The 10945-nt window shown below is 43.6% G+C and overlaps 1 protein-coding gene across 1 annotated transcript in view; it reads right to left on the bottom strand.

Annotated features, from left to right (window-relative positions):
• Positions 1–647, bottom strand: part of FCGBP (Fc fragment of IgG binding protein) — a 46732-nt gene extending 46085 nt beyond the window's left edge. Inside the window, 1 exon segment of the mRNA XM_005868840.1 lies at positions 593–647. Coding sequence (XP_005868902.1) covers positions 593–647 — 55 coding nt within the window.
• Between the last annotated feature and the right edge of the window lie 10298 nt (positions 648–10945).

The following is a 10945-nucleotide window of genomic DNA, read 5'->3' as shown; positions in this document are numbered from 1 at the left end:
AGGAGAAGAGAGGAGAGGAGAGGAGAGGAGAGGAGAGGGGAGGGGAGGAGAGGAGAGGGAGAGAAAGAAGAGTCTATGGGGTCTTGGAGAGAGTGTGGGAGTTATAGAAGAAGTGCCTGGTGAACAAGGTGGGCCTTGAAGGGTACCCTAGTGTCCATGGGGCCAAGGAATCAGGTGTCCCATCTTGGTGTCCCATCCTCCCCAGTCCTTTGGTTTACTTAAGACTCTAGTCCTGGACATGACCCTGGAGAACTGGGCACCAAGTCCACCAAGAATGACTTTAGTGAAATTCTCCATTAACTCAGCAGAATGATTGTTAGGGTCCAAACTTTGCTTGAGTTGCAGAAAATCAAGGGAGTGGTTGTTCTTGCATCTTGAATTGGGGACTAAGGTGTTCACCTCAATTCTACCACACTTCTCTGCAGAGCCCAAGGGCCCTCTCTCCCATTGCAGCTAGCATAGGGTGACGTTGGGAGATGGGTTTGTGGAGGGGACACAAATGGAGGGTGCTGACCCAGGCAGGCAGAGTCAAGAACAAGAATAGGGATCAAGACTGGAACAAGAACAGGGATGGGGTCTTGGCCTTACTTACCCCACAGAAGGGTTGCTCCAGCCCAGAGTGTCCACCAGCTCCACAGGAAGCCCATGTCTGCAGTGGGGAAATAGAGGGGGGTCATAGGAAGCTGATCTGCCCCTCCTGAGAGACCATCTCAGAAACAATAGAAGGGCCCAGTCTCAGGACAATGGCCACCTGGACAGCAGGAAGGCTTGAGTGGGCTGGATCCAAGGGTCAGTGTGTATAGGGTAGTTGGATGTCCAGTTGGTCTGGGGATGGGGTGGGGAGGGCAGGACAGGGGCAAGGATAGGGAGTTGGGTGTCCATTGGGTCTGGGGATGGGGTGGGGAAGCCTGGAGTCAGGAGCAAGAGTAGGAGACCTGATGTCCTATTTCCAAAGGAGACCCAGCCTCTCTTACCTGCAGGTCCCTGGAGCTTCAGGGTTAGCCCCTGGGCTGGGCTATATAATGGAGTTTCTGGGCTCCTCAGGCCACACCCTGGGCCACCTGCCAGGCAGATGTTTCCAACTTCCGGGAGGAGGCTCCTGATCCCAGAGCCAGGTGGAATGGGGATCCTGAAGGCCTGTGAAGGGTGGAGGGCAAGCCTGGATGCCTGGGGCCTGAGGATAAGAGAACAGCTGGTGGCTGTGCCCTGAGAGCATGCTGGGAAATTCAGTCCTAGAAGGGTGGTGGTCCTGAGAGAAACAGCTGGGGAGCAGGGTGCTCAGACCCTAGGTCCCCGGGGGGTTGAGATCTGGGTGGAAGATGGTATTTAATCTTGTTTGCTGACCAGAAGCTGCCTGCAGATTTTTCCTTTGGCTTCTGCCAGATATAACAGCAAAGGACCTGCATCCGGGTTCTGGCTGCTCCCCAGTTCCTATTAGCTGATCTCTGGTCCCCAGCCACCCACATGCTGTTTCCAGGCACCACTACGGGAGTGTGTGTGATGGGGAGGTATCTGGACACCTTACTCAGGCCTGTGCAGTGAGATACAATACCTCCACCCCCAGTCTAAGAGCCTCCTATGAAATGGGAACTTCAAAACTAACCTCACTGGGATTATTTATCTCCCAGAGGGAGCTCTGCAAACTCTCAAAGACTGTAGGTGGGCGGCAGGCATCTCTGTGTGGCAACGGGGGGGCTGGAGCTGTGTGCAAAGAGAGACAGAGGCCTCTGTTTCCTGGTTCCACACAGACACCAGGTTCCACTTCCTGGAGAATTCTTTGTTTTCTGGCCCTGAAAAGGGGCTGATTGAACAGATTGTGAGCACCTCCATCGCTCCAGAACCTGCCTGGGATGGGAGATGGGTCTAAGTCGCACACAGGGAGAAGAGACCACTGAAAGGTGGTGTGGGCTTTCTCAGATGCAGTCTGTTCCTCCCGGGGCCTGGCCTGACCCATGCCCTGCTCCGGTCCTCCTGACCTAGGACTCATTGTTTGCTGGGGAGTCTCCCCTGGAAACAGCAGCTGCAAAGCCTGGGTGTCCTCTCACACAACACCCAGCAGCTGCTGCCCCTAGGACTCCTCCTCTCTTATCACCAAGGCCTGGGCTTCTGTGCAGCCAGGGTGGGTGGGGCTCTGACACCCTCCACCCAGGGCAGGTTCCCAGAGGGAGAGATAAAGGCTCAGAGTCAACCAGGAACCCAAAGTCAACCAGGAAAATGAAGTGAGTAAACAGGAGAATGGATAAAAGCCAGAGCTATCAAGAAACAGGATGGGCGGGGCACCTACAAGGGGTGAGAGCTTTGGGGAGAGGGGTGCCTGGGTCCCTGAAGAGTCTGGGGGTGGGTAGAAGGGTCATCTGAGTTGCCAAGGGGAAAAGGGAGGGGGCTTCTGGGATTCCTAAGGAGGGAGCAGCTATTGCAAACCAAGATGTCAAAATCTTCTGTTTCAGACACTCCTCTTATAGTCTGAGACACTCAGAGAAATGAGGTGGGGAGGGAGACAGACAATTAGGGAAAGTCTCAGGGGTGATTTAACCCCCCCCCCCCAATCTCCTCCAAGCTTGACTCCAGAAAGAAACCTTCCCCCTTCAAAATCTACCATTGCCCTCTGCAGCCAGAGTCCCCAGAAATGGAGTGGGGGTGGGAAATCTTTTATATTTTGGATTTAAAACCCCTGAGACCTTTCTGGTCTTTTCAGGGTGTGTGTGAGGGGGTGTACAGTGTGCGGGACCCTGTGCCTTACTCCATATTACATCTATTCTCAGAATCCCACTGATGGGGAACGCTAACCTGTGGGGACACTTTCTTATGGTCGGAGAAACCACCTCTATCCCACCCTGGCCGCCCTGGCAGCCCCAGCAAGGGGGGGTTGTGCATCTGAGCCTCTGACCTCTCCCTGCAGGCGGGATCTGCAGGGGGCAGATCTGCACTGGTCACACCACCTCAGACCCCGGGACCCCCTGGCTCATCTGGGCTTTATAGCCCCAGGGCACTGCTGGAGGGAATTTACTCTCTGCAGCTACATTCAGATTTGCCAGCAATTTCTAACTTCCTTCTTTCATGCTCTGGATTCCATAAGGGGGTCTCTCTACTCCTTTGGGGGAACTCCTCTATCTTGCCGAAGCTGCCACTAGCCCCCCTAAGGCTCAACTGTGATCTTGTTCCTCTTCTGCTCAAGAACATCGCATGCTTCCCTGTCCCTGTGAGTGCAAATCCACACTGTTGGCAGCAGGATCCCAAGTCCTGGTGCTCCATTTCCTGCTCTGTCCACCTCGCCATTGCTGTGCAGTTCCTCCCTCTTGGTGCACCTTCCCCACAGCCTACCTGCTGACTCCTTATCTGGAATCCAAACATCATCACTTTCTGCATGAGTCATTTGCCAAACTGAGGCTAATCTCTTTAATTCCTCTTATATGACACTGGCTATCTGCTCCTGTACTTAATGGAAATCCCCTTGTTTTGTTTTAGCTACTTGGAACTGAGAGTGCTGCTACATCTACGTTCTGTTCTATACCTCCCCACCAATCTCTCTTCCACCCACCACAATCTGACCTGCATGTGCATTAAAACTGTTTTTGCTAAAAGAATGGCCCTTGGAGCTTAGGAGAGAGAAAGACAAAGGTAATGCACTGGGGAGGAGAGGGAGAAGGGCAAGGCAAGGCGTGCTCCTGAGAGGGAGAGTGCCTTGTTTACCATTTTAGGAAAACACCAACACGTTTTTCAAAGTGGTTGCACCATTTTCCGTTCGTTCCAGCAGTGTATTAGTTGAAAGACACCCCTCCATGGGTCTCTGGCACTCCTGCGTGTTTTGCTGGGTGTGCCAAGAGTGCAAGGCCCTGACTGCCTTTACCCAGGCCGTTTCTCAGGACTGTACTTGCAGTGAACAATCTTTTTTTTTTCTGTGGACAGTCTTGAAGGATGACATAATGTCACCCTCTGGAACAAAAACCAGGCTTGCTTACTACTTGCTATAAAATAGAAGATTCCTTAAGCTCAGGATTCCTCTCCTATAATGCAAGCCACCTCAAGGATAGGCATCCAGCCGGGGCCTCCATGACCCCCACGGTACTTGTGGAACAAGCCTATGTGAACAAGCCTCATGTTGCTTGCTGTGCAGTGAGCAGTGAAGTACTTTCTTTGTTTGGGTGTTTTGTTTTTAAAAACTGTCCTGCTAGCCTGGCCACAGTGGCTCGGTGGTTGAACATCAACCTATGAACCAGGAGGTCACTGTTCGATTCCTGGTCAGGGCTCAGTCCCCAGTGTGGGTGTGCAGGAGCCAATCAATGACTCTCTCATCATTGGTGTTTCTACCTCTCTCTCTCCCTCTCCCTTCCTCTCTGAAATGAATAAAAAAATATATTTTTAAAAACTGTCTTGCCCTCTTATTTGCCAATTGGTTCTAGCTCCCTCTCTGTAACATTTGATGTGAACCCTTCCTCCTTGAAAATTTCTAATGCCTAACAAAATAAAATAAAGAAAAATAAAGAAATAAAACAAAAAAAAAGATAAAGAAAATGTCTAATGCTTTGGCTCCCATGACATCACTTTCTTTTGGAACTTGTGTTGTTTTGTGTTTCCTATAATAACCCCTTTTACGTTGTGGTTCTCAGAATCTCTTTCTCTGCTTCTTTCTCTAATGACCTTTCTCTAGGAGATTTTTTTTCTATGTCCACCTACGTATGCTGTCTAATAGAACTTTCTGTGATGATAAATTTCAATATTTGCTGCTGTCCAATGTGGTAGGCAATAGCTACACACTGAGCTCTTGAAATATAATGGAAAGAACTGAATTTTCAATGTAATTTAATTTCAATTAATTTTTTTTTGCAGCCAAAAAAGTAAGGGTTCATTACTTGTGCACACCTGGACTCACAGGTAAGCTAGTCAAAGACTTGGTACCTGGTGGCTTTCAAGGGATGGATTATATAGGGGGAAATCACCAGTCATGGTGTCTAGGGGAGTTAGAGTTATGGTCAGGGTTGTGGCCTCTGCTGATTGGTCAGTGCTAGGGTGGGGGTAGAAGATTATTACATCTGGTCCTCATGTCAGCTATGGCATTGCTATATAGGGTTTTCTTTCTTTATTGAATTTATTGGGGTGACATTGGTTAATAAAATTATATAGGTTTCAGGTGTACAATCTATAATTCATCATCTATATTGTATTGTGTGTTCACGACCCCAAGTCAAGTCTCCTTCCATCACCTTTTATCCCCCCTATACCCTACTCTCCCTCCCCCCACCCTGCTTTCGCTATGGAAATCACCATACAGTTGTCTATGTCTGAGTTTTTTGTTTTTGTTTTATGCTTAATCCCTTCAGTTTTTTCACCCAGCCCCACAATCACCCTCCCCTCTGATAGCTGTCAGTCTGTTTTCTAACAATGAGTCTGTTTCTATTTTGTTTGTTAGTTTATTTTGTTCATTAGATTCCACATATGGTACTTGTCTTCCTCTGACTTGCTTGTTTCACTTAACCTAAGGTCCATCCACACTGTCACAAAGGGTAAGATTTTCTTTTTTTACTGCCAAGTAGTATTCCATTGTATAAATGTACCACAGCATTTTTATCCACTCATCTACTGTTGGGCACTTGGGCTGCTTCCAAATCTTGGCTATCTATATATAAAAAAGTCTCAGCGACCGTTACGACTGAATGACCAGAACGACCAGTTGACCAGTTGCTATAATGTGCACTGATCACCAGGAGGCAGATGCTGAATGCAGGAGCTGCCCCTGGTGGTCAGTGTGCTCCCACAGCCAACCTCCCACGGCCAGCCAACCTCCTCCAGTCCCTCCCTCCATTCGGCAGGCCCCAGCCAGCCTGGCCCCAGTTGGGATTGGCGAGATGGCCCCGTTAGGCCCTGATCACCAGCCAGGCCTAGGGACCCCACCCATGCAAGAATTTCATGCACTGGGCCTTTGGTTGTAAATAACACTGCAATGAACATAGGAATGCATGTATTCCTCCGAAGTAGTGTCTTGGGTTTATTCGGATATATTCCCAGAAGTGGGATTGCAGGTTCATAAGTTCCATTTTTAATTTTTTGAGGTAACTCTATACTGCTTCCCATAATGGCTGCACCAATCTGCATTCCCACCAACAGTGCACTAGTGTTCTCTTTTTTCCACATCCTCACCAATATTTGTTGTTTATTGATTTATTGATGGTAGCTATTCTGACAGGTGTAAAATGATATTTCATTGTGGTTTTAATTTGCATTTGTGATGATTAGTGACATTGAGCATCTTTTCATATGTCTATTAACCATCTGTATGTTCTCTTTAGATAAGTGACTATTCCAATCCTTGCTCATTTGTTTTTAATTTTACAATTTTTAATTGATTTTTAGAAAGAGAGGAAGGAAGAGGGGAGAGAGAGAGAAACATTAGTGTGAGAGTGAAACATCAATCAGCTGCCTCCTGCATTTACCTCTACTGGGGATTCAACCCACAACCCAGCCTTTTGCCCTGACCAGGAATTGAACCCTCAACCTTTCAGTGCATGGGATAACACCAAACCAACTGAGCCACACCAGCCAGGGCCTTTGCCCATTTTTTTTAATTGGATTCTTTGTGGGTGGATTTTGGGGTGTGTGTGTGTGTGTGCGTGTGCGTGTGTGTGTGTGTTTTGGGGTTTTTTTGGTGTTGAGTTTTATAAGTTCTTTATAAATTTTGGATATTAACCCCTTATCAGATGTATCATTGGTGAATGTGTTGTCCCATTCAGTGTCTTGTCTTTTCATTTTGTTGATGGTTTCCTTTGCTGTGCAAAGAATTTTTAGTTTGATATAGTTCCATTGTTTATTTTTTCTTTTGTTTCCCTTGCCTGAGGAGATATATCAGAAAAAATACTGCTATAAGAAATGTATGAGATTTTACTGCATATGTTTTCTTCTAGGATTTTTGTGGTTTCTAGTCTAACATTTCCGTCTTTAATCCATTTTCAGTTTATTCTTGTGTATGGTGTAAGAAGGTGGTTTAATTTTATTTTTTTGCACGTGTCTGTCCTATTTCCCCAACACCATTTATTAAATAGACTGTCTTTCCTCCTGTATGTTTTTGCCTCCTTTGTCAAATATTAGTTGACCATAAAGGCATGGGTTTATTTCTGGGCTCTCTATTCTGATCCATTGATCTATATGTCTGTTTTTATGCCAACACCCATGATGTTTTGAGTGCTATAGCCTTGTAGTAGAGTTTGATATCAGAAAGTGTAATTCCTCCAACTTTGTTCTTCTTTCTCAAGATTGCTATGGCTTTTGGGGGTCTTTGTGGTTCCATATAAATTTTTGGAATATTTGTACTAGTTCTGTGAAATACACCATAGGTATTCTAATAGGAATTGTGTTGAATCTATATACTGCTTTGGGTTGTATGGACATTTAAATGATGTTAATTCTTCCTACACACTTATTTGTATCTTCTTCAATTTCTTTCTTCTGTGTCTTAAAGTCTTTTGAGTACAGGTCTTTTACAACCTTGGTTAAGTTTCTTACTAGGTAATAAATTTATTATTAACCTTGGTTAAATTCATTATTTATTTTTTGAAGCAATTGTGAAATGGATTGTTTTCTTAGTTTCCTTTTCTGATAGTTCCATATTGGTGTATAAAAATGCAACTGATTTTTGGTTATTTATTTTGTACCCTGTCACATTACTGAATTCATTTTATCAGTTCTAGTAGTTTTTTGGTGGAATCTTTAGGGTTCTCTATATACAGTATCTGCAAATAATGACAGTTTTACTTCTTCCTTTCCAGTTTGGCCTTTTATCTCTTCTTCTTGTCTGATTGCTGTGGCTAGGACTTTCAGTATTATGTTGAATAAGAGTGGTGAAAGTGTCTTCTTCCCAATCTTAAGGGAAACACTTGTAGCTTTTGCTTATTGAGTATGATGTTGGCTGTGGGTTTGCCATATATGGCCTTTATTACATTGAGGTTTGACCCCTCTATTCCCACTTTGCTAAGAGTTTTTATCATAAATGGGTTTTATCAAATGCTTTTTCGGGCATCTATTGGTATGATTATGTGATTTTTATCCTTTATTTTGTTTATGTGATGTATCACATTATTGATTTGTGGATATTGTACCAACCTTGCATCTCTGGAATAAATCTTATGACATGTGATTTTCTTTATGTACTGCTGGATTCATTTTACTAATACTTTGTTGAAGTTTTAGCACCTATGTTTATCAGGGATATTGGCCTATAATATTTTTTTCTGGTGTCTTTATCTGGTTTTGGAATTAGTTTAATGCTGCCCACATAAAATCAGCTTGGGACTCTTCCCTCCGCTTGAATTTTTGGGAATAGTTTGAGAAGTATAGGTGTTCATTCTTTGAATTCTTGGTAAAACTCACCCGTGAAGCCATTGAGTCCATGGCTTTTGTTTGCTGGGTGTGGGTTTATTATTATTATTATTATTATTATTACAGCTTCAATTTCACTAGTTGTGATGTGTCTGTTCAGATTCTCTGATTCTTCCTGATTCTGTTTTAATAGATTGTATGTTTCTCAGAATGTAGCCATTTCATCCAGATTGTCTAATTTGTTGGCATATAGTTGTTCATAATATTTTCTTATAATCCTTTGTATTTCTTTGGTGTTAGTTACCACTTCTCTTTCATTTCTGATTTTATTTATTTGGGTCCTCTCCCTTTTTAAAAAAATATATATTTTCTTTATTGATTTAAGAGAGGAAGGAGAGAGAGAGAGAGAGGAATACACCATAGGTATTCTAATAGTCTCTCTCCCAAAGTCCCAGGGAGAGAGAGAGAGAGAGAGAGAGAGAGAGAGAGAAACATCAATGATGAGAGAGAATCATTGATCGGTTGTCTCCTGCATGGCCCCTACTGGGGATCAAGCCCGCAACCCAGGCATGTACCCTTGGTCAGAATCGAACCCGGGACCCCTCAGTCCGTAGACCAATGCTCTATTCACTGAGCCAAACTGGCTAGGGCTCTTTTTTTCTTGATGAGTCTGGTTAAAGGTTTATCAAACTTGTTTATCTTTTCAAAGAATCAGAGCTTGGTTTCATTGATCTTTTGCATTAGGTTTTTTATTTTATTTATTTCTGCTCTGATCTTTATTATTTTCCTTCCTTCTCCTCACTTTGTCCCTTTAAGTGTAAAGTTAGATTGTTTATTTGATATTTTTCTTGTTTCTTGAGATGGGCCTGTAATGCTACAAATTTCCCTTTTAAGACTGCTTTTGCTGTGTCCCATAGAATTTGGATTATTGTGTTCTCATGTCATTCATTTATTTCGAATACCTTTTTATTTCTTCCTTGATCTCACTGCAACCCATTCATTGTTTGATAACATAGTATTTAGCCTCCATGGCTTTGTGTTTTTCAGTTTTTCCTTGTGATTGATTTCAAGTTTCATGTCATATGGTTAGAAAAGATAGTTGATATAACTTTAATATTCTTAAATTTATTGAGACTTGTTTTGTCTCCTAACATATGGTCTATCCTAGAAAATGTTCCATGTGCACTTGAAAAGAGTGTATATATTCTGCTGCTTTGAGGTGAAATGCTCTTAAGATATCAAGTAAATTAATCTGAACTAGTGTGTCATTTAAGGCCACCATTTCTGTGTTGATTTTTTTGTCTGGAAGATCCATCCATTGATGTCAATAGGTGTTAAAATCCCTTGCAGTATTGTATTTCTGTCAATCTCTCCCTTTATGTCCATCAAGATTTGCTTACATATTTAGGTGCTCCTATATTGGGTGCATAAATGTTTACAAGGGTTATATCCTCTTGTTGGATTGACCCCTTTATCATTATGTAGTGTCCTCCTTTGTCTCATATTATAGCCTTTGCTTTAAAGTCTATTTTGCTGCTTGGGCCATTTGGGGGCTCGGCCCGTCTGGTTTCCAGATGATCTAATACATTTATAATTCTTTACCAAAAATTAAAAATAAAGTCTATTTTGTCAGATGTAAGTATTGCTGCCCGAGCTGTTTTTTCTTCCAATTTGCATGAAATATATTTTTTCATCCCTTTACTTTTAGTCTGTGTGTGTCTTCCATTCTGAGGTGGGTCTCTTGTGTATATATGTATATATGTATATATGTATATATGTATGTATAGAAATAACCAAAGCCCAGAAACAATGCAACTGCCGCAAGAGCTTACAATCTAGGTCAGAAGTAAAAGTCACTTCATCAAACAACATCAACCACAGCCATTTTTTGCTTTACAGTGGCTTAAACAAAACCTAGGAGTTTTCTACCTTATTTTGTATCTCCTATTTTCTATTTTATTTTATTTTCTACCTATTTCTACCTTCTATTTCTACCGCTTATTTCTACCACTTATTTTCTAATTAAGAAATTTTAAAATGCTCCAATAAACATTGTTTTTAGGGATCCCCTTCCTAGGACCCTGAATTTCCCATGTTTTACACCGAGCTACTACAAAACTCGGCTCCTTACCTTACTTTTGCTTTCAGCTTTTATTTTATTTTTCTACTTTTGCTTTCTGCACGCCTCACTGGAGCCTCCTTTCACCTCCCAATTGTAGTTCCCCCATAACTCAGTCCCTGTTCCCAGAGCTCAGTCCCTGTTCCCATAACTCAGTCCCTGTTCCCAGAGCTCAGTCCCTGTTCCCAGAACTCAGTTCCTGTTCCCAGAGCTCAGTCCCTGTTCTCAGAACTCAGTCCCTGTTCCCAGAACTCAGTCCCTGTTCTCAGAACTCAGTCCCTGTTCCCAGAACTCAGTCCCTGTTCAGGCGCCATATGTGGCGAGCCGGCAAGGCCATGGCATACTCAGCCCAAGGCACCTTTTTTTTTTTTAAATTAAATCTTTATTGTTCAGATTATTACATTGGTTCCTCTTTTTCCCCCCCATAACTCCCCTCCACCCAGTTCCCACCCCACCCTCCGCCCTCACTCCCCACCCACTGTCCTCATCCATAGGTGCACGATTATTGTCCAATCTCTT

This window comes from Myotis brandtii, unplaced genomic scaffold, assembly GCF_000412655.1.
Source record: "Myotis brandtii unplaced genomic scaffold, ASM41265v1 scaffold277, whole genome shotgun sequence".
Lineage (NCBI taxonomy): Eukaryota > Metazoa > Chordata > Mammalia > Chiroptera > Vespertilionidae > Myotis > Myotis brandtii.
The sequence above is the reverse complement of the archived record's forward strand: the minus strand, read 5'-3'. Positions and strand labels throughout refer to the sequence as shown.